The sequence below is a fragment of the Pantherophis guttatus genome, chromosome 1 (assembly GCF_059756535.1).
Source record: "Pantherophis guttatus breed Tessera chromosome 1, ASM5975653v1, whole genome shotgun sequence".
Lineage (NCBI taxonomy): Eukaryota > Metazoa > Chordata > Lepidosauria > Squamata > Colubridae > Pantherophis > Pantherophis guttatus.
In genome coordinates, this window is record NC_142063.1 from 305,461,969 (window position 1) to 305,485,078 (window position 23,110).

At 37.8% G+C, this 23,110-nt stretch overlaps 3 protein-coding genes across 11 annotated transcripts in view; 2 read left to right on the forward strand and 1 right to left on the reverse strand.

Annotated features, from left to right (window-relative positions):
- RHOQ (ras homolog family member Q) overlaps positions 1 to 2,014 on the forward strand; it is a 29,616-nt gene extending 27,602 nt beyond the window's left edge. For all 3 annotated transcript variants that reach the window (XM_034427642.3, XM_087883243.1, XM_034427643.3), the window contains exon 5: positions 1 to 2,014. In XM_034427642.3, the coding sequence (XP_034283533.2) occupies positions 1 to 156 (156 nt within the window). In that variant the 3' untranslated portion in view covers positions 157 to 2,014.
- On the reverse strand, positions 334 to 22,286 carry PIGF (phosphatidylinositol glycan anchor biosynthesis class F). Of its 7 annotated transcripts, none has more exons than XM_034427640.3 (7): positions 22,040 to 22,163; positions 21,107 to 21,193; positions 20,481 to 20,731; positions 18,894 to 18,985; positions 15,576 to 15,692; positions 8,471 to 8,579; positions 334 to 697 (listed from the first exon to the last, which is right to left on the reverse strand). In XM_034427640.3, exons 3-7 carry the CDS (start codon positions 20,706 to 20,708, stop codon positions 584 to 586), a joined length of 660 nt encoding a protein of 219 aa, XP_034283531.1. In that variant the 5' UTR covers positions 20,709 to 20,731; positions 21,107 to 21,193; positions 22,040 to 22,163; the 3' UTR covers positions 334 to 583. The 7 variants fall into 7 exon arrangements, with proteins under 7 accessions (XP_034283531.1, XP_034283528.1, XP_087739368.1 ...); XM_034427637.3 differs by having other exon boundaries at positions 21,918 to 22,140; XM_087883242.1 differs by lacking the exon at positions 22,040 to 22,163 and adding an exon at positions 21,826 to 21,984.
- Positions 22,171 to 23,110, forward strand: part of CRIPT (CXXC repeat containing interactor of PDZ3 domain) — a 6,940-nt gene continuing 6,000 nt past the window's right edge. Inside the window, exon 1 of the mRNA XM_034427644.2 lies at positions 22,171 to 22,421. Within this exon, the coding sequence (XP_034283535.1) occupies positions 22,406 to 22,421 (16 nt within the window). The 5' untranslated portion in view covers positions 22,171 to 22,405. The remainder of the gene's footprint in view (positions 22,422 to 23,110) is intronic.

The window sequence follows — 23,110 nt, forward strand, 5'->3', positions numbered from 1 at the left end:
ATAGGAGCCTATTGCTATGTGGAATGCTCAGCTTTAACGCAGAAAGGATTGAAGACTGTTTTTGATGAAGCCATTATAGCCATTCTAACTCCAAAGAAACACACAATGAAAAAGAGAATAGGTTCAAGATGCATTAATTGCTGCCTGATCACATGAGAACTGCTGGGACAATGGCCACATGTACTGTGAAACTTGTGACACTGTGCAAATATACACTTCAAGACAGCAACACCTTATTAAGAAATCCACTGATTGACAGGGAAGCGGATTTTAGGAACTGGCATTTGGTGAAACCCAGAGTGGGAGGGAGAAAATCACAAATATGCGAAGAAGTAAGCATCATCTACTGTGAAGATTTTATTCATATGGGAAGGAATGTACAATCTCTCAGGGGTAATGTAGTTTAGGACATACAACAAATGTATGATCACATTGCCAGTGCATGTTGACCATGCTGTAAAACAAAAGAAGAGTAAAGCCCAACAATGCTCTGAAAAGATTTGGAAAGCCTTTTGCTTTGACCATAGCCCTGTGCAATCTTCATGGGATCTCACAATCAAAATGCCTTTCCTCCTTGCGCCAGTTATCTGCTTTTGTATGTAAGCTGCTTCCTATTCCAATATATCCACAAAGATGCAATAAGGAGACCGGCCACGTAGCCAAAGGTGGCTCCAAGTGAACAGGAAATGGGCCACACCTGAAAAAGGAAAATGCTGCATTAGAAGAAGAAAAGGATGAACTTCAATGAGCACAAGTTTTTGGTATGACTGAAAGACACCAAAACGCGGTACAAAATCCTTTGCAACACTTGACGTGCTTTTACTCAGAATGGTAAAAAAAAGGGTAATAGCCATCAAGCATGTGTTAGGAATATGAACAATTGTACAGTTTTTAAAGTGCATTAAAGTGTAACTAGCTGGTGGCTATTGCATATGATGCTTGATCAGAACCAGGTAAGAAATATGTGGTGTATCTGTGGTCAGAGCAGTTGATGTATTCTTATTTTCCAGTTAATTTGCTATTTTGTTTTTAAGCTGCTCCTTCTCCCTTCCCTGCTGCATTCTTTCAGTCCTAGGTAGCTGGGTAACAGATTTGACATTGAAGCACAATGGAATGAAACATATTAAAGGAGATCATAATCAAAGGGAAAGGCAGGGGCATACATCATCATGACTGCTTCATGCAGTGACTTTTCATTGCAATAGCAATGAATATTTTGCAAGGTGAAGTTCTGCTATCATGCTAGAAATTAGATCTGAGCAGCTATCTTCTGTGGATAGAAGGTTCTCCATCATTGGTGACTTCTGATCCAAGAGAAGAATCCCTGTAATAAAATGGAAGAACTGCTGGTCTTTCCCAATTCACCGCTTTTCCTGCAGTTTTCTGAAGCTGCTTATGGTCCACAATATTAGGGGAATGAAACTGGGTTCTATACCGAAATGCCCCCATTATACCAGCAAGAGAAATGTGAGCAGAAATTGGTCAGGGAATGCTCCCATGGTTGGAACTAGATCCAACCATCGTTAAAACAGTTGAACTCTCTTTAACTCTTCCTACCTCTCAGTGCTGTTCTCAAATGAAATTAATTGGCATTAATTAATTCCTGAAATGTTTTTGCTGCTATACGTGCACTTGGAATTTCAAGTTGGGTAGATAATGTGGAGCTGCAGTTAATATCCCAATATTCCTCTGAGTTTAGTCAAGATTTGAAACATGTAAGGATGAAAATTCTGGGAGCAGTGCCAGATATTTATGTGGAATCCCCTAGTCAGTATTACACAGCTGAAGATATAAACATGGCAGCAAAATCCCCCATTTATGCAGCACTAACTGAATTTAAGCCTTAAAACTGTACTCCGAGATCTGTTTGTGATGGGTGAAATCAGAAGTAGCTAGCCAGATCCACCCAGAAGAAAAGATAGAATTCTACTTGTATGTAAGAACTCAGGCTATCAATCAGTCAAAGACATAATTAAAGAAGCCAGATAATTGATCAACTGAAATGGAGTCTAAATGGAACAAAATAACATTACAGAGAAAAAGCATACTTGTTATTTTTTAAAAAAAAATAACATCATAGCATAGCCTAGGGGAGAAAGCTTCAGAATGTGAAAAAAAAAAACTTCTTCCAAGATAGTGCCTGCTTCCTAAATTTTTTTTAATATATATATATATATATACAGTATATACACACAAAAAATAAGATTAAAAAGTTGGTCAATTATGCAGGGTACCTTTTTAGCAATAAAACAGTTTTGATTGGTTTTACTGATAAACTCACTAAATGTCACAGTGTAATAAAAATGAATGCATTGCAAATGAATACTTTAAATTCCAATGGATATGTAATCGAGTTCCTTAATTAGACGGGATCATTTTGATCATTTTTCTCTTTTGAAGTGAAATCCAGTCCAAGCTGGATTTATTTGGGCAAGACAGGAAATATTTGCTGCTTAACAATAGATGGAATTATAAAAAGAGAATTTTTATACATAACTCTAAGGAGGCACTTTCCTCTTTCATTTTTGCTGCTCAACAGTGACGGGAGGAAGGGGTTGCTGGCACAGAGGGAATGGATGAGTTGAGGTTCAAACAGGACTGCATTTTTATAATTATGAATGTGTCCTGCAGCTGCAAGTTCATTCTTAAAGCATATTGAAAATGATTTAAATTTTTAAAAAATGGTTAGAGTTTATTAATGAGCTTTCAGTTTGAAATTTACAAGCGATAAATATAAAATAAAGACATTTCAGTGAATATTTTAAAGAACATAGTCTCGAGCGAGCTACTTACCCCCATTTTGTTATAAAAGATAAAATTAATTGCAGATGGGAATATTTACATAAATGTAGATAACATGAAAGCACATTAAGAGGCATTCATTCATAGCTCTTTTGCCTGAGCTCTACATGTGACAAAAAAAGAGGAATGGGGGCTAGCTAGTTCTACTATTCTTTTAGACTCTTCTTGCTTCTCCACATTGAAATCAATTGTTCAAAGATTCTGTAACCCAGGGAGGAGTCTTACTGTACAGCTGCCCTTCACATATAGAAGGTACTGAGAATAAGGAAGGATTTGTTCATCCCATCTCTTTACACACACACACACACACACACACACACACACACACACCCTGTGTGAACAGGGCTACCTCTTGCTTAACCAAGCCTACATTTATTTCCACTCTGCTGAATTTGCTGAGTCTCTTAGCAAAGGGTCTCTTAACCTATGAATGCAAACTGCTGGCACAATGCCATTCCTTGGCATGATTCACATTCTGCTATAAGATAGCTACTCTAAAATGGTTCTTAGAACGATGAACTTGTGGCCAAAACCCAACTTTGTGCATGCATGACCATTGCACGTAGTGTAAATAATCTGGCTTTTAAGAACTGGGAATGTCTTGCTCTCACTTTTAGTGTTGCAGATATAACATTGCAGCAATCATAGTTATCTGCTCCAATCTAAAAGTTATCACTGTGTGTTCTTAATATGGATGATATACAGTGACCCATACTATTTCTATGGTATTAAAAGTATGCACAGATATTTTCAACAATCATTGCGATGTCAGTGGGACCCCTTAGTACATCAGTGGGCTGACCTGTAGACTTCTTTCAGCTATTTTCATGTAATACCCTATGATTACATCTCTCAGGACAACAACTCTCATGGTTCTCACCCATTATGATTAGGAATTTGGCTCTTGCAATGAACTACATCCAAAGAATTGTGCATCCAAGCTTAAAAACTGATCTACCTGTTTGGGAGTTCATACAGACAACTATTTACTAGAATTTATTTTATATATGTTTAAGGCAATGCCCAGTTAGACAAACCAGAGAACTGCTATCGAAATCCATGAACTTTAACTTTCTTAACCTATAGTTTATTTTGATAAAGACTTTTAAACATTTAGGGAAAATTAAAGATTAAATTATTTGATTAATGAATTGGCTTTAGTTCCAAAGCCTGTTTGCCCAAATAGCACACTAGAGATCATCTTTTAATTTAAATGAAGAAAAACACTATGTTGCAATTTATCTCTCCTCTTTTGTAGAATGCTGTAGGTACAGGCCATCTTTACCTTTTGCTATGTTAATGTCCAGGTACACACTTTATTTCCCTAACCCTTATAAAAGGCACAATTTACAATCCTTTGTCCTTCATCTTTTTTTTAATTCATCTCCTGGACTACAAATGAAATGTAATCCAGGTAATATAATGCAAAACAGTCTGTGTGTGGGTGGCATTTAGCTCCTGTCTCCAGCTTTTGCAATATGTACGCATACCAACAAATTCTAGAATATCTTTCCTTACTGTTGTTTTGGAAACATAATTGACAGACGTTTGAGATATCATCCTATTCTACCTGGGGAGGCTCCAGGTTGATGAAAGCTATTTCAGTTTTGAAAAGACAGGCAGAAAAAAGAGTCAACTTATTCCATACGTTCTCCTAGCTGTTAGATTTTCCATCATATTCAGCAGGTAGTCCTCAATTTACAACCACAATTGGGACAAGGAAATTCCTCATTAAGTGGTATAGTTGTTAAGTAAATAGCGACTGCACTCAATTTTGCAACTTTTTTTTTTTTTTTTGCCACGGTTGTTAAGCAAGGTATCGCAATTTGTAACCTTCCCTGCCAACTTCCGTATTGACTTTGCTTGTTGGAAGCTAACTGGGAAGGTCACAAATTATCATCGCATGACTCCGGACCACTGCAACCATTGTAAATACATACCGGTTGCCAAATGCCCAAATCACAATCATATGACTTTTGGGATGCTGCAATAGTCATAAGTGTGAGGATTGGTTGTAAGTCATTTTTTTCAGCGCTTGTAACTTTGAACAGTTGCTAAACCAATGGTGGTAAGTCAAGGACTACCTGGAATGAATCAAACCAGCTCCTTTGTTGTTTGTAATCTGTTTTGATTTGATCTTTTGTGCTTAATCTTCATATCACTAAATGTGCATTTAGTGTTTTATATATCGAGCATTATTTGGAGGTCTTCAGAAGAGCAGTCAAAATAATAATATGTTCATAAGGTGCCTTAGGGACTCTTACTGACCTTGCTTCAGCCTTGTATTTACAGCCTGAGAAAGGTCACCATTTCAATTTGTCATGCCTGCTTTTTCAAACCAAAGATTTGCTTATTCATGTTCAGTAACATGGCATTGCATATTTTCTGCAGAATGTTAAATAGTGTATATTTCAGTACTAACATACTGCATTATTTGGTCTGGTGAAGGCTGAATTTCTAATGGACATTTTCTTTCAAAATAAATTCAATCTCTTCAGGAATTAACCAGACATTAAACAATAATAAAAAATAATCTAGGCAATGGTGTTTTTAGTCTTTGTATGCAAAACCTGTATCATTCATTCCCCTTATCTCCAACATATTTGAATCTGATCAACTACTATTAAAAATGTAATTGGTTTGCTATGTTCCTAGCTATCACCTTGATTACATCTTCCTTCTCCGAAGTCTATCATAAAGGTACAGACCAGATTTCCCGACAAAACTCAGAAAGGAGACAAGGCAAATAGGTTCACACAATCAAATTTAATGAGATTAATACTGCTAAAGGCTGTTTCTTGTTCCTTGCATAACCAGGATTCTTTGGGGACCAAAGCTTAGCTAAATTGAAAATGAGCCGATTTTGGCTCAGGGTATTTTTTTCCCCCAATTAGGTCAGGAAAGAGAATATGGTCATGGAAAAAAAGGGATGCATAGTATCCTTTGGTTCATTTTCTATTACTTAGATACAAGGCTGCCCTAAACATGTACTGATTTACAGAGGTTAGCACTATCAGTACAGACAAACTGCATGGGAATTCATTTGGGATTAACTCCAAAAGTTGTTATTCCAACTCTAATTTTTTTAAAACTCTATCATGCCAAATCCCTCTGCTACAAAAATCATTTTCCAAACTAGGAATACAAAAATAACTCACTCCCTCTGTAAGCATTCTTCTGCTTCTCATACTGTGCAGTCATCATTTTTCCATTCTCCCACACATTTTCTTTATTAAACATGTTAGAGGCATTGTAAGAGCTACAGAGTTGACTACACTACTCTAATGGATATTGCAGAAATAGTTTGAGGACTGGAGGTATGATCTCGAAATAAACGGAGACAAAAAAATGTAACAGATTAATTTGCAGCAGCTTAAGGCAAATCTAAAAAACTAGAAAAGGGTTACTTGGATATAAACATATTATTATATAATCCAGGAGCTGCAGCTTTCAAGGCTTCAGAAGCTCTCAAAAGTGCATTATCAAGAGGATCATTTCGCCTTATAACCAATGCCAAGAGGAAGCATGAAGTACGTGAACTCCTCTGTATAGGTCTTGCAAGTTTCTGCACAGGATTTGCTGTTGCAATGCTAGACTTTCTTTCGTTTGTAAAATTATTCCTTTTTCTATAAGTCAATTCTCTTTTTTCCCCCAAACATTTATTCTTAAAACAATATAAATGATCCAGCTGATTATTTCTTGAGCCTTGTTTCTCCAGCACAATCCTGGTGATTCATCTTGATACATTTACAGTTTTGAGGTAAAGGCTCATTTATAAGTTGCTTTTGCAACATTAATATACGAGAGTGAAGGTTTGTTCTCTGAGCTTGTGGGTTGGTTTCCGAATGTTTGGTTACCAGGCTAGGTAACATCTTCAGCGGAGTTTAGTTTATCCCCTGAACTCCGCTGAAGATGTTACCTAGCCTGGTAACCAAACGTTCAGAAACCAACCCACAAGCTCAGGAGAACAAACCTTCACCCTCATCCTACACCCGAGTTACAGATATTCGCCACTATTATACATTAATATATGCACGAACACACACACACACACACACACACACACACACACACACACTTTTATTCAATGACCCTTATTAAGAGGGTGATAAAATAAAGCCTGGGAGTGAATTTGAAAGCTCTGCCAATTTGTACCACACCTATAATTACATTTGTTGTTATGTGCCTAGCCATTTCTAATAGCTTCTGAAAGGAGAAATGGTAAAACAAAATATTGCTGACAGGATGCTTTCTAAAACTTCCAGGAACCTAGAGGCATCTTAAGGTATCATTAATGTAGATTTAATGAACTAAAAACTGTTTCATCCATAAATTTAGCTCTAATACATGAAAAGTGATATATCCCAATAAGTCTGTTCAAAGACCCCTTGCTCAACAGAGTCCTCTTCCCATCAAGCATTCTGCTGATGGGAGATTAGCTCTGAGCTTCTGGTACACAAAGATGGTGAAGGCAGCTTTTAAAGTCTTCCTCTGAAAATGGAGGAGGGAAGCAGCCTTGCCCCTTAAGGGGAACTAACTCTACCTCATCCTGTTTCTTGGGATTCTCCCCTCCCTCCTGTAGCCATGACATGTTTGGAAATTGAACACTAGTGTGCCCCTGTAATATCTTGGGTTTGGGAGGGTTTGTCCTCAATCTGATTTATATTTTGATATATCTCATTTATGATAGTTCTATCTAGTGCAAAAATATGTGAGAATATAATTAGATAATATGCTTTTTTTAAAAGGGGGAGTAACCAATATCCCAAATTTCCATTATTATTTCTGAAATATATATCAAGTTCATTTGCATTTAATATGAGGCAAAAAAGGTACAAGAATAGTAATTAAAACTGGACTACATTCATTTACATCAGACATTTTGTTCAATTTAGCAAGATTCAGAATGCTTAATGCCAAATACCCTTATCCTCTGGTTGTGGGTATACCTGCTTTGAGAACAGTTTAATCCACTTTACATTATTAGCAGATCACTTTATTCTCTCCTCCCTTCCCCAACAATAATGTTGGCAGATGAATGTACAGTTGTCCTGCAATCCTGCCAGCTTCTCATTTTTTCTACAAGCAGCAAAATGCTTAAGGGCTTGTTGGAAAACTACAAAACATGTTTTCGGCACAGAGTGGCTCAGCTAAGGCTGTTTCAAAGATCAATCTGAAGCCAATAGCCATTTCAAATGCATTTTGTTAAGTGCTTTTAATGGAAGGTAGCAGCACACCACAGGCCACGTTCTCAGATGGCATAAGAGGTGTAGGGCCTCCATGACATTAATGGGCTGGATGCTGACTGGCTACTGCTTGAACTTGAGAAATGTCATTAACTACATTAGCAAGCAGCAAGGCCTTGCTTGCACTATTCTGACAACCATGTAACTCACATTGAGGAAGTAGCTTCATCCACTTCCAGCTTGTTAGAGAAAATATTCTACCATGTTGCTTTCAACAGTCTTTACAATGGAATTACAATTAAATCTTAAAGATCACCAGTCTATGAACAGGAAATGCTGGAAGGCAAAATAGAAAAGACCCTTAGTACTTTGCTTATAAGCTTTTATAAGGGAGTTAGCCAGATAATTATAAACTAAATACAGGACTGGATGGAGCTGGTCTGATCAGTTTTATGTAATTTATATAAAATAGAGCGACCAACCTGCCATGGACGGTCCCAATCCAATGGAATAGGAAATGCTCCAAGCCAGGCTCCCACCACACTGCATATTGTGGTAATCTGGAGATTGTTATCCCAGATGGACATAGCCCTATAAAAGTGAAAGAAGGTTAATCTTTAAAACTGTGTGTTCTCTATTGCTTGATTTGTTTACTCACCATATGCAGGACTGTATTACTATTACTGAACTTCAAAATTAGATTTTAATATTCTATCACCACCAGTCTCTAATGGGATGCTTTTTAGATGGATTCATCAGTCAGGATAATCTGCTAAAAATAATAATAAACTCCTTTTATTTTTTTCTCTAGTCATATTAATTTATAAGTTATGTTTTCCATGAAGTCCAAAATATGGACTTCATGGAAAACATTAAGTCTTCATATGCTTCTAGATTGAACTATAATTTGTTTTGCTGATGATAATTTCAAAAAATAGTTTTACTTTTTAATGATCCTTATAATAAATATAGTATATTTAAGAACTTGTGACACTGTAAAATTCATTAACTATCTGTCACAAAATAAACGACCACCCTGGCAAAGTTTCTATATAAAGCAGTTCTTTTATTTCTGCTGATTATGGAAATTGTTTTTTCCTCCCGCAGCATGAAAACTTTGCATCTCCCTCAATTAGGATAATTTCTGCAATATGCCTTTTTCCTACTAACTCTGAATCAATTTAATTCTATGCTGATAATAAAATAATGAAAGTGCTAGCAAGGGAGACAAGTGGTAGTTATGAAATTTAAATATGATTTTTTTCCCATACTGAAAACATAACTCTTTAAATAATATTTTCTATATATCCAATGCGGCTCATTATTTTCTAAGAAAGGATAAAATGGTCAAAGATTTTGATTTTTTTTTAAATAAAAAATTTCTTCATGCACCTGCTGTTTTATTGCATCCTCCTGTAGGAAAGAAATTGTATGATGCAGTTAAGAAGCATATCATTTTATTGCTAAAGTACTTCTACATTGCTGATTATTAAAATAATCCTTCTGTGGCTCCTGCCTGTTCCCATCTTCTTTCTTCTTGGCTTAAGGCAAGCTCTAAGGCAAGTCTGGCATTTTGTTCAAGTGCATAGGCAGGAAAAAAGGGAAGGAACTGTCACTTGGGGAAAAAGAGACAATATATGAGCCATACACTAAATCTTGGTTTGATGTAATGCTTGTACTACTTTATAGAAAATTCTTCCAGAATTGCCTTGAATGGTAAAATTTTGGTTAGCTTTATGGCTATGTCGGCTCAATAACTATGGCATGGTTAACTGAATAAAAACAACTTTTACTTGAGTTTGTACAATGCACCAAGCCATAAACCAGACAACACCCTGCCCCCAACTGTACTGCCTCATTGTGATGGTGTTCTTGTGGGGGATGAGGAAAGGAAGTCAGGAATGTATGCCAAGAGTATATATTGCCAGCAGGGACACTCAAGGCGTGAAGGTCATGCTAACTGCGGAGCTAAAGCAAACAGATACTTATTTGGGGTAGCAAAGATTTATTATTTATTAATTTGTTTATTAATTAATTTGTTCCTTCATTTGTTCATCCATTCATTTCATATGGCTGCTCATTTCAAACATTTTACTCTGGTTGATTAACAGGGAATAAAAACGAGATTAAAAACATAAGAGCAAAACAATTTTTTTAAAAAATGAGCTGAAATTAAAGCAGCAACACTAAACATAACCAAGTTACCAGGTCAACCACATAGGAAGATGCTGGAGGTGGAGGATCATCAGAACAAAGACATCAATTCATACTGCATTGGAGAAGGCAATAAAAAGTCATTCTTGTATTTTAACCAAGAAAACTACACGAATAGGACATATATAATGATTGACAAATGGAGAAAATATATCTGGTCGCTAAAAGTCAACGTTGACTTGATAGCACACAAAATAAATCACAAGATGAGTCCAAATTTTATATTCATCTTTTATAATTCTGAGAAAAAAAATATAGTAAAAAATGTACCTTTGTTGAAAATCACATTGCAAAAATGCTGCATCATAAATACTGGAACACATATTCTGTTCAGCAAAACTACTGGAACAGAATCTGTCAACTGGACAAGAATCCCATCCTCAGAGGCATTGATGCAATTTAGGGATTCCACATGCATAGCAAGATTCACTAATTAATTTTAGATTTGGAATATACTGCAATTGCAATTTCTTCATTATGTTGGCAATTATGTTCAGCTGGGAACAAAAGGCTCATAAACTGAGAATTTAAATTCACAACTGAGAAATAATTCAATTAAAATCACTAACTTTTTACACAGGTGAAATCTATATTCTTGTCAGATGGTTATGGAAACTGTGAATAGCACTTATGTGAAAAAGCAACAGAGCTGTTGCATTCTGCAAGTGAAGCCAGATGTCTCCCTACTCAAGTCTGAGGGGATTTCTGCTTATTTAACAGCAGCCATTGGGTTTTAATTAAAATTGGTTGAGTTTCATTCCACACCCTCCAGAGAAAATTGCTGGTTAGGAAAACATATTGGGTGGGCAGGAAGAAACTTTGGTAATTCTATGCCTCCAGCATAAAAGAGGAGAAGCAATCCGTACCATATATAAGCTGAGTTTCTGGAGCCAGCACAGGCATTACAAAATACACATGTACAAGTATTGAGTACGCTCTTCTCTATATTAATATAAAATGATGCTATCTGCCCATGATGAATAAGGCCCTCTTTCTCTTCAATTAGCTAGAAAGACTCTTGTGCACATCTTCTATTGAGGTGCTCATGAATGAATATATTAAGGACCCTGTCTTGCTGCAATGCCAAAGCAGTGGAACTCCCAGCTCCAAAAATCTGGAGATCATGTCTACTAGTGTTCCAAGAAGTTTCAAAGCATGATTATTTTTTAAACTCTTTTCATTGAAATGATTATATAGATTGTTTTTCACTTTTGTTTTGCTTATGAACTTTTGTTTGTTGTTTTGTTTTTTTTGTTTTGTTTATTGAATTTCTATACCGCCCTACTCCCGAAGGACTTAGGGCGGTGCACAGCCATAAAATAAAACACATAGATATACAAAATTTAAAATCAAATAAAATGAATTAAATAAATTTGGCTGAATTAGTACCCATAATTTAAGATACCCATTTTTTAAAATACATTAAGAATTTAAAAATTTAAAATTTACACTTAAAAGGGAGAAGATTTAGGCGAGGCCAGATTGATGAAATAAAAACGTCTTCAACTCGCGGCGGAAGGTGCGCAGATCCGGAATCCTCCGTATCTCTGGGGGGAGCTCATTCCAGATCGTCGGTGCCCCCACAGAGAAGGCTCTCCCCCTAGGGGCCGACAGCCGACATTGTTTGGCCGACGGCACCTGGAGGAGCCCCTCTCTGTGGGAGCGTACTGATCGGTGGGAGGCTGTTAATGGTAGTAGGCGGTCCCGTAAGTAACCAGGTCCTAAGCCATGGAGCGCTTTAAAGGTGGTAACCAGAACCTTGAAGCGCACCCGGAAGACCACCGGGAGCCAGTGCAGCTCGCGCAGGAGAGGTGTTACATGGGAGCTCCATGTTGCTCCCATAACCACCCGCGCGGCCGCACTCTGCGCCAGTTGGAGCCTCCGGGTGCACCTCAAGGGGAGCCCCATGTAGAGAGCGTTACAATAGTCCAGACAAGAGGTGACGAGGGCATGAGTGACTGTGCGTAACGAGTCCCGATCTAGAAAGGGACGCAACTGGCGAATCAGGCGAACCTGATGAAAAATCCTCCCGGTCACGGCCGTCAAGTGCTCTTCTAAAGACAGCCGTGAGTCCAGGAGGACGCCCAAGGTACGAGCCCTTTCCGTGGGGGCCAATGATTCGCCCCCAATAGCCAGCGATGGCGCCAGCTGACTATATCGGGACGTCGGAAACCACAGCCACTCAGTCTTGGATGGGTTGAGCCTGAGCCCGTTTCTCCCCATCCAGATCCGTACGGCCTCCAGGCACTGGGACATCACTTCAAGGGCATCGTTGGGGTGGTCCGGGGTGGAGATGTACAGCTGGGTGTCGTCAGCGTACAGATGGTACTTCACCCCGAAACCACGGATGATCTCGCCCAGCGGCTTTACATAAATGTTGAACAGAAGGGGCGAGAGAACCGATCCCTGCGGCACCCCACATATAAGGGGCCTCGGGGTCGATCTCTGCCCCCCTGTCAACACAGACTGCGACCGGTCAGAGAGAAAGGAGGAGAACCACCGTAACACGGTGCCTCCCACCCCCAACCCTTCCAGCCGGTGCAGCATGATACCATGGTCGATGGTATCAAAAGCCGCTGAGAGGTCTAACAGGACCAGGACAGAGGAACAGCCCCTGTCCCGAGCCCTCCAGAGATCATCAACCAACGCGACCAATGCCGTTTCCGTGCTGTACCCGGGCCTGAAGCCCGACTGGAACGGATCTAGATATTTTGTTTATTCACTTTCAGAAATTAAATGACCAAATATATATAAAATACAAGGACTTCAGAGCAGAAGAAACTTTTTGGATGAGAAGTGAAATGCCTTCAAAGAAAAGCAAGAAAGTCCAGTTGCCTCTTGAAAAAGCACCTTTGAGATGACTGAGTCAGGCACCAATAATTTTGTCCTTAAACACTCTGCAGGTGGTTTTAATTCAATTTGTGTATGTGATAAATAAAACTATCATGATGGCACTTAGTTAATACAGAAGAGATGCTTTGACACTTAACTGTTTGATGTTTTACAGGAGTAGTTCTCAAAATGTGGTCTCCAGACCCCTGGAACCCAAGACCTTTCAGAAGATTCATAAAGCCAAAACTATTTGCCTAATAAAATGTATTTGTCTTTTTCACTATCATTCTCTGACAAATGTACAGGGGACTTTTCGAGAGGCTACATACATTTCATGCCATCATGTGATGGCTAATGGAATGTGTGCTTGTGTAATCTTGTATTTTTAAATTCTTCTAAGCTACAGGTTTAAAGAAAAACATGTGTTTTCAGAAATTAATTTAGTTCCTCTTAGTACTTTTATTGTGCTTTTACTAGATGTCTTTGGTTATACCTACTATAATCTTCGTAAGATCATTATCATCCAATCAATGTTACTTTGAAATCCCAAAGCTTTCCTGTGCCTATTCAGAAATACAAGAAGTACACTTTGTTGTCCTATTTGCAATATTTTTTTAAAAAAATCTAGATATTTACATTTTATTTCAAGTTGATATTGTTTTAGAATTTCATATTATTTTATACAATGCATCTATATTGTTCTTATACTTAAGGATGGACTTGGCTTAAACCAAAGAGATTATACAACTTGCTTTCTCAACCCACATCCGCATCATTTATGTCTAAAGATGCTGAAAAAAATGAAACTGACATATCACAGAGTTCTCTGACTCATGGAACGAAGCAATCTATTTCGCAGAAACTGGGGGAAATGCAAATGAGAAACAAAAATATGATAAAAATTATTGCTCCCTGAGCTGTAAAGATGCTAACAATTCATTGTTATGCAACATAACATTTCTTTTTAGTATTACAGTGCCAGTTAAATAGTATCATTTCAGTCCAAACTTTCAGAGTTAAAGACAAAAAAAATCAAATATTTTAAAAATAGATGTGATGAGCTTTTCAGCCAACAATTGTTTTTTTTTACAGCTTTTCAAACCAGAAATGAAAAACTCACTGAAGCATTTTATAGGGTAAGTTATTATTTTGCATTGGCTGGAGAAGCATACACAATAACTGAGACTAATTAAGTCTTGTACAGTTGACATGACTGAATGCCTTCTGGATGAAAAGTCACTAAAAAAACCTGCAGTGCCACTTTACAGTATACAGTAACATGTCCTGAAAATGGCAGACACACAAATGGATTGCTGTCGCTAAATGATGCAGACACGTGACATCATAACTCAAGAGCTACCTGCATAGCACCTCCAATCTAGCTGGGTAAGTGGAAGGCATAGCTATCAGAGGCATCTACTCAAGGAAGAGTATAAACTTATAAGGAAATCTTTCAATTTTAAACAGGTGAATTGGGAGGAACAATGGGCTGCCTTTAAAATAAATGGGTTCAGCACATGAAAGACATTATTAGAGAAGATCCAACAAGCTAAATTTCAAGGCTCATTTAACCAAATTGTTTCTACATCAAGATCTGACCTTTTCAACAAAATGTCAAGTTGCTAAGAACAGAGCAGCTTTTGAGATACTTCAGCATATACCTAGCTTTGCATCTTTATATTTAACAGGAGATTTACAAAATATGTAAAAAATTATTAAAATCATTTCATTCCCAAAGACAGTTGTTATTGAAAGGATGCAAGATACAAACCCAAACTCTTAGGAACATTTTTTCAAAGAGTAGATTTTTTTTACAAGTAAAGCAAAACATATTAAATAAACAATGAGTACATACTAGAATTAACTAGCATAATATAAACCTATTTAGACTGTTTTATTATGAGCCAGTGTCTTGAATAAGTATGTTTAGCATTATGAAGAAATGGTGCAGAAACCCTCGACTTCTAGACTCCAGCTATCTAGTATGACCATGCAATTGGACATATTAATCAGTTAATCTTACATGTGATTAGTAAATAAGAAGCCAGCTTCATATCCAAAATTATGATGCAGATTTGTTCTTGCATCACAATTTAGGGTTTGAATGCTAAAGCCTAATTCAAACACCACACTAAGCTGAATTCTGCAGTATGGTGCCTCCTATTGGTAGAACTACTTACACAAATCAGAGAAGTACCGTATCTATATAGTATGACATGTGAACCTAACTGTTCAGAACTGGAACCCAGCAATAAACTCTGGCTTGTTAAGATTTTTTTTAAAAAGGTACGGATTCTACTTCAAATAAATGATGGAGAAGAGAAATCACAATTGTAAGTACTTCTGGTGGCAGAAGAAGGAGCCATTGAGCAGTTCTGCATTAGATTATTACTTGGATCTGCTAAGCCAGAATGTAGCAACTTTGTATGCCTTGTCTCAGATAAGAATATGGCCACTATTTCACTATGATTAAACTATTAAAGAAATGCCTAACCTCAACTGCACTAATGCCATTGCAAATTCCAACCGCATGCAACTTACCCATTTTTACTGAACACTCTCAGCCATATTTGAAAGTTTGGTCCCAGCAAACATAAGCAGGGCAAAGTTGTAAAGGTGGATAAAAGAACTGCAAATAAGAAGGTCTCCCAGACTGATCTGGAAAAAAAAGTGAAGCTATTTTAAAGGCCTATCTTGATAAACACATTGAAAAGGTAAAAACAATAAACTGTAAAGCTTTTGTGTTCAGACATCATGTGAACAGTGGTTGCAGTAGGAATGAACCTAGCCATCCCTAAGGTGTTTTTTTCAGGAGGCAACTGGACTTTCTTCCTTTGCTTTTGATGACATTTCGCTTCTCATCCAAGAAGCTTCTTCAGCTCTGACTGGATGGTGGGGAATGGAAGGATTTATATTCCTTGCAGACAGTTGGTCATTTGCATTGTTTTAAAGAGTTGTTAAGGCCACTTGGAGGTTTATCTGTGTCCTCAGGGACCCCTGAGTAGTGCAGATGGGCGTGAAGCCATTGGGACAACAATGACGGGGATGACTGAGAATCTCCATAGACTTTTAGCTATGCGCTTTGGGATGAACACCGTTCGAATGGTGTGGGAGTATGAACTGATTTCCAGAAAAATTGCAAACTACAGGAACCATTTGCACTTCAGTCTGAAGGGACCCAGGACAAAAAAACATCCTGCAGCCAAGGTGGCTCCATACCAATCTGCACTACTCAGGTGACCCTGAGGACACAGATAAACCTCCAAGTGGCCTCAATGACTCTCTAAAAGAATGAAAATGACCAGCTGTCTGCAAGGAGTATAAATCCTCCCATTCCCCACCATCCAGTCAGAGCTGAAGAAACTTCTTGGATGAGAAGCAAAATGTCTTCAAAAGAAAAAAGAAAAAACAAGAAAGTCCAATTGCCTCCTGAAAAAGCACCTTTGGGACAACAATGACCTGGATGACTGAGTATCTCCATAGACGAATGATCCTAGTCCTTCTGTGGGTTTGCATACTCATTTACTTCCTCTGGAAAGGTTATCAAAAGACTTCAACTTTGCTTTGAAGTTCAGTTAATCACAACATACTATTATGCTTAAACAGTAATTAATATTCATTCTGCTTTTCTGAAATCAGCCAGATGCATAAATGAAAGCCTTTATAGCCTAAGAGCTCTGAGAAAACAGGATTGTTCCAGACATTTCTAAAATTTGTACCTAATGATAACTTAAAACATAATGAGAGAAGTGGGGTTGGAAAATTATGAAAAATGACTGGGTAGTATATTAACTAGATTAAATTCTAATTAAAATTAAATGTCAATTAGAGGCAAAATGTTCTGTTGGAAGCTGTGGGAAGACTCTGGAATACAATTACTTTGCAATGATTAAACATTTTTCTTGACTTCTCCCTAATTCACAAGAGTGATAACTATCAACTCAAGCATATTTTAACCTGTCAATCTGGACCAGATGTTTTGGCTATGTCTGAGAAATGAAAGGTATAAAAATATATATACTTGATGGATTCGATGTTTGAAATACAATTTTTATACTAAAAATGAGATAATATTTTTAAAGTTCATGTTAAGGGCATTAACATGGTTTGCAGATTAAAGAACTGGAACATCTAATAATATTTTAAGATGTAAAATTTGTTTTAGTGGATGTAAAATTAAAATAGATTCATCAAAAAATCTTAGTTCACATTTACTGAACTGTGAATGGATTTGAAAAGATTGACATATTTTCTCTGTTGACAACAGAAAAAATTGAGGTGTTATTGACTCATAATTTGATCTTGTGAATGAAGGACATGCTTTAGAAATAACATTTTAATGTACATAAACAGCTTTATAGGGAAATTGTTTAATTATTAAAGAAGTTAATTAAAATCAAACTTGGGGTTTATTCTACCTTATCTTTTAGTTTTTAGAAAGTAGTCCCTAACATCCTACTTAATTCAACTGTGGCATTTGGCCTAGAAAAAGTTGTGTATTGCTAAAATGAAGATCTAAACAAATCTCAATAGAGATTTATCCATGTTTACCAAATTTGAATATCATAGCAGGCTATAATGAATTCAAAATAAGAGCAAATGCCTCTGATCTCCTTCTGAATTCATAATCTGGGGCATGTGTGATTAATGTTTAATGTGACATCCAAACAAAAAGAGTGTCTGATTCTGAAGCAGTTTATACCTCTTATATAAAAATTGAGTTTTTGCAATTCTGAAACTCAAAACTTCCACATGGTGATTGTCACACATCTCAAAAGCGTTTTTCTCATTTTATTACTTTGCTATAATACTGTGATCATCAGTAATGATTTGAAGAAGGAACACCTTTGGAATATTTCGCCTCAGAACACATCAAAAATTACCATCTTTGCTGTAATGCTGACATTTGGATAATCATGTATGAAAAAAAATCACCCCACGATCCTGATTTTTTTCTTATTTAAAACAGTTCAATATTGTTGTTGTTTTTTTACTATAGTACACAGTTTTCAGTGATTAAGGACCAGGCTAGAAATCAGGAAACTGAGTTTAGTTTCACCTTAGACATGAAAAATAGTTGGATGACTTTGAACCAATCACTCTCTTTTTCTAGTCCATCAGTTCCTTGTCCCACATGCCTGTATGGTCAACCTATTTGGGCCAGAATTGATTGGCTGCTGCTATAACAGCCTTGATAGTACAGTGGTTTAGTGCACCCTGTTATTAACACAGCTGCTTGCAATTTCTGCTGGTTCGAATCTCTCCAAGGCTCAAGGTTGACTCAGCCTTCCATCCTTTCTAAGGTAGGTGAAATGAGGACCCAGTTTGTGGGGGCAATAAGCTGACTTTGTATAAAATATACAAAAGAATGAAGGCTATTGCTTAATGCATTGTAAGCCGCTCTGAGTCTCCGGAGAAGGGCGGCATATAAATCAAATTAAAAAAAAAAAAATTGAGATCCATGGTAATTTTACTAAATGTCATCTGATCCATAATTTATCCTCTTTCTCATTATCTTGTCTAACTTTGACTGCACATTCTTTCTTAAATTATTGCCCTCTTTACTTCAGCAATGAACTATCATCTTTATTTATTCTTGAGACTAGGGAAACAAAATTGTCATTGACTTTTTTTTTAAGATCAACTCTAAGTTCACTAAACAGATGGGTCATATCATTTTTACTTCATCATTAATATTTAATATTATTCCAGAACTACATATCTAAAAGCAAATCCACATTACCTTTTACCACTAGACGGTCTTATGTGGGACACTGTAAATCCAGACTGATTCATAGTTCAATTTCCTAAAATTTAACTTTATGATTTACCAGGTGGAATTGTAAGAGACATACTTACTCTAGTAACGGTGCTCCATAAAGAACAATAATTCCATGGAAGAGGATACAAGATATGAAGAAGTATACACAGCATTTTACAAATCTTGTTGCCTTTTAAAGAGAATGAATATAATGCCATCAATATGCATACTTTTTTTATAGAAGACAACCTCTTGTACCATAAAGTACTGTACATGATGAGTTATACTTAGATTAAATTAAAACCCTTGTAAACCTTTTCTAGATCATTAACACTGAACTAATATTTGGGTTTTTACAGTCTCTTGATAGCAGAACCAAAACTGAGAATGACTACTGTATCCTCTACTCCCTTTCTGCCTGACTCTCCCATCCCCATCCTGCAGCCTCCTAGGCAGGAAAATATATCGCTTGCTAGAAGTCCAATCTGATTCCTAGCAAGGCTTTTAAAACAAGGCTGAGTTGCATAGCGCAGTGCTCATTGTTGGGCTATAAATCCTTTCAATATAAAGTAAAATGCTTGTTTAAACTTGTTCAACTGAAACAAAATACCCAGACTGAAATCCTTTTAAGTCACATTTATTTTCATGCAGAGGTTTAATAATGTGGTTCAATCTCTTGTTGAAAGTGGTAAAATTTAAATATTATCATCTGAATTAGTTTTACACCATATTGAATATTGTGATACTCTCAAAGTTAGGAAGATGCTCCTATAGGGGATATTGTATTGTAGTTTCACAGCTGATTCAATATGTCTGAAACAGACTTACAAGCTAAGGATACTTTTGCAAGCAAATTTCACAATATCAGTCAGTGTCCTAAGCAGTTTTATTACAGTTCTTCTGTATCATAATAATACATCATAACTTCTAGAAAGCTCTTATGTTTAATTCTGGGGGGGGGGGTTTTGTAAGCTCCACAACAATATTCTGATTACTACACTGTCGCAAGATAAATCTATACACAAGCTATACAATGGACAAGGTTACACACATGGTCTTGGAAAATTTCCCATAAGAGTGCACTATCATAGCTCCCAGAAAATGCCAGGAAAACTACCTAACCTGTTGAGGTTTGTTGCCATTCTTTGGGAAATATGACTAGAGTCCTTTTAACACTAGAATGCAGTTTTATTTGATATGCAATTTTGCTTGATTATGATAGGATTCTTTTAAAACTTTAAATGCAATCTAACATGGACTTTTATAAAATTCAAAGTTTTATAAGATTATATCACAACAACTCAAATATTGTCCTATAGTCAAAATACTGAAAAATATACTCAAATAATAGCAAGGTATATCTCATTATTCAAAGGGGGGAAAATCAGCTTCCTTAAAGCAGAAATATTAAGAGAGCATTTAATTACTTACAGAATATTTTAGAGTTTTAGTTGAGAGAGAAATGGTATGGAATAATGCTGAAGACGTGGAGTTTTGAGTTTTATTGTGACTGCAACCATAAAGTTCCTAAAGAGCTGAAAGCATGCAACCATTCATTCAATTTTACTTTCACGTGATCTTCCATGTAGCATTGGAATAGAACATTATTGAGAATCAAAAAATGTCAAATAAAAAAGCTATCCATGCCTCATACCAACAGTTAAATTTTATGAAACATAACATACCTTGTGAGCAAGAGAATATCTTCTTGTAGATAAATATGGCTTAAAAACCATATGTACAATTATATTTATAATACCAACACTTGCTGAACAGATGCATAGCCATATCAAGTGTGTGTCCAGAATTGAGAAATTCTTCCAGAACAAAGAAGGAACAATAGTAGTTACAATAACAGAAAAGATACAGATGACATTAGCAGTCAGCAGTCTCTTTATTTCTGTATCTTTCATGTTGTCTTATTTTTAATTTCCACCTGTGGAGAAGCAAATTAAGGCATTTATATTAATATTGGTAGTGAAGGCAATTGTCCTTTGTATAAAAGATAATGCATTCCTACAGAAATTAAAAGGGTTTACAGCAGGGGTGTAATCTGTGGGTCGGATGCGTCACATGCTGGCCCCGCCCCAACCCAGTTTAGCTAAGAGAAAAAAAGTCCCGATACATCACATGACACCGCCGTGACAACGCAAGTTTGACACCCCTTGTTTATAGCATAGAAAATTTTCCTACAGTAACTTTTAGGCACATGAAAAAACAAGCAAGCTCCAAAGTTATAATTTGTTGTATGAAAGAAAATAAAAATATTTAAAATAGTTGCTAAAAATGGCTTTTAAGGCCTTCAACATACTTCCATTTAAGAAGATGCCACTCCAAAGTAATGACTCCAGGTCTTTCCAACTTCTCCTATGCGCTGGGTTGGTTTAGTTGCAAACACCTTAATTCCAAACGAAGAGGACAGGAAGTAGCGATACATCCTCTTTTACCCTCAGAAAAAGAATGTATCTCTCTGTCTGAACCACTGTTCAGATCTGATCTCCTTCCAAGCAACCTGCACCATTGAAGAATGGAGCCTAACAGATACACCCATAGATACAGGTAGACCTCAGCAACAGTTACAACAGTTCGCTTAGTGACCGTTCAAAGTTACAACGGCACTGAAAAAAGTGACTTATGACCATTTTTCGCACTTATGACTGTTGCAGCATCCCTGTTGCCACATGGTTTACATTTGGATGCTTGACAATTGACTCACGTTTACGACGGTTGCAGTGTCCTGTAGACACATGATCACCTTTTGCGACCTTCTGATGAGCAACATCCATGGGGACATCAGATTCACTAATTTAACAACTGCAGTGATTCGCTTAACAAACGTGGCACGGGAAGTCGTAAAACGGGGCCAAGCTCACTTAAGAAATGTCTCACTTAGCAACATATATTTTGAGCTCAACTGCGGTCGTAAGTTGCGGACTACCCGTACAGGTGAATTATTCAAAACGGAGCACCGAAAGGTACTTGCAATAAGTTCTTTAAACAAACCAAGTTTAAATGAGCTATTTTTCCTACCATCGATAGGACGGGGTGAAAATGTGCAAGGGACTTGTAATCAACAGAAGACCACTAAGGACGTAAGTCTTTCCCAGTTTCCCTTCCTTCACCTGCATGCGGGCTTTTAGGAGGCTGCTATCCGGAAAAACATCGAGGCAGGCGGTGGCAGGGTGGCCCCTATAGGACAGGCAGGAGACAAGGTTTCCGAGGCAACGGCGCCGATCCAGCTTACCTGCCGTTTCCCAAATGCTTTCGTTTCGCAAATACGTCACACTCCCACCTAGAAACAACCGCCGCGCTCCTACAGCGCGCGACTGGCCGCACTCCAATCCCCCCCCGCCCCCTCCCGCAGACTCTTACGTCATGACTACTTCCGTACAGCAATCCATCGGCCGGTTGGCGAAGGCGCTCTCACGCCCTGGACGTCACGAGGAAACCGGAAACGGAAATGGGGAGGCTCACGGAGGTTCGGCCGTGGAACGTTGTTGTTGTTGTTGTGGTGGTGGGGAGGCTCGAGCCTCTCTCGGCTGGCTGACGGTTTCAACTCCCCCCCCCAACCTCTCCCGCCGGTTTCGGTTGGGTGTTTTAGGCCTTCGCCATGGTGTGCGAGAAGTGTGAGTTGAAGGGACGGGTGAGGGTGGGAGAACGCGCGGTGTAAAGTGAGAAGGCTCATTTAACAACTGTAAATGCAGGGTTCTTTTGGGTGGGTGGGGGGGCTCTTCCTCAGAAAGTAAAATTCGGGTTGCCCGACGCTTGTAGTTTTGGTCCCACGATTGTCCTTCAAGGAACGATTACTTCCCCCTCCCCCCGGTAAGGAAGTCTAGTTATATGTCTGAAGGAGTCGGGACCTAGTGTGTTCAGATCAGTTGTTGTTGTTGTTCAGTCGCTAGGTTGTATCCGATTCTTCAAGATCCTATTGGCACGACACACACACACACAGAGAGAGAGAGAGAGAGAGGGAGAGGGAGAGGGAGGGAGACTGTCCTCTACTGTCTCCCGGGGTTTGCCCAAATTCAGGTTCATTGCGGCGATGACACTTACCTAACGCAGAAACTCAGATCAGTGCCACGGGCAAAATTGGAGGGCTGCCTGTTCTAAAGAGCCAAGGGTTTATTTCTTTGTGCGGTACTTAAAACAGAAATTTTGGGACTGCTGCTTTATGATGCTGTGCTGAGTGCGCTTAATGCAGAGGTCTTCAAACTTGGCAGCTTTAAGATTTGTGGACTTCAGCATAGCTGGATGGAGAATTCTGGGAGTTGAAGTCCACAAGTCTTAAAGCTGCCAAGTTTGAAGACCTCTGGCT

What these genes read in the sequence shown, in the direction of transcription:
- PIGF (XM_034427641.3), bottom strand. Translation starts at nt 20,708, where the DNA reads ATGAAAGATACAGAAATAAAGAGACTGCTGACTGCTAATGTCATCTGT. An exon ending in GATATTCTCTTGCTCACAAG is followed by an intron (nt 18,986 to 20,480) that starts GTATGTTATGTT and finishes TCTCTTTAAAAG; the next exon opens with GCAACAAGATTTGTAAAATG. An exon ending in AGAGTGTTCAGTAAAAATGG is followed by an intron (nt 8,580 to 15,575) that starts GTAAGTTGCATG and finishes TCACTTTTATAG; the next exon opens with GGCTATGTCCATCTGGGATA.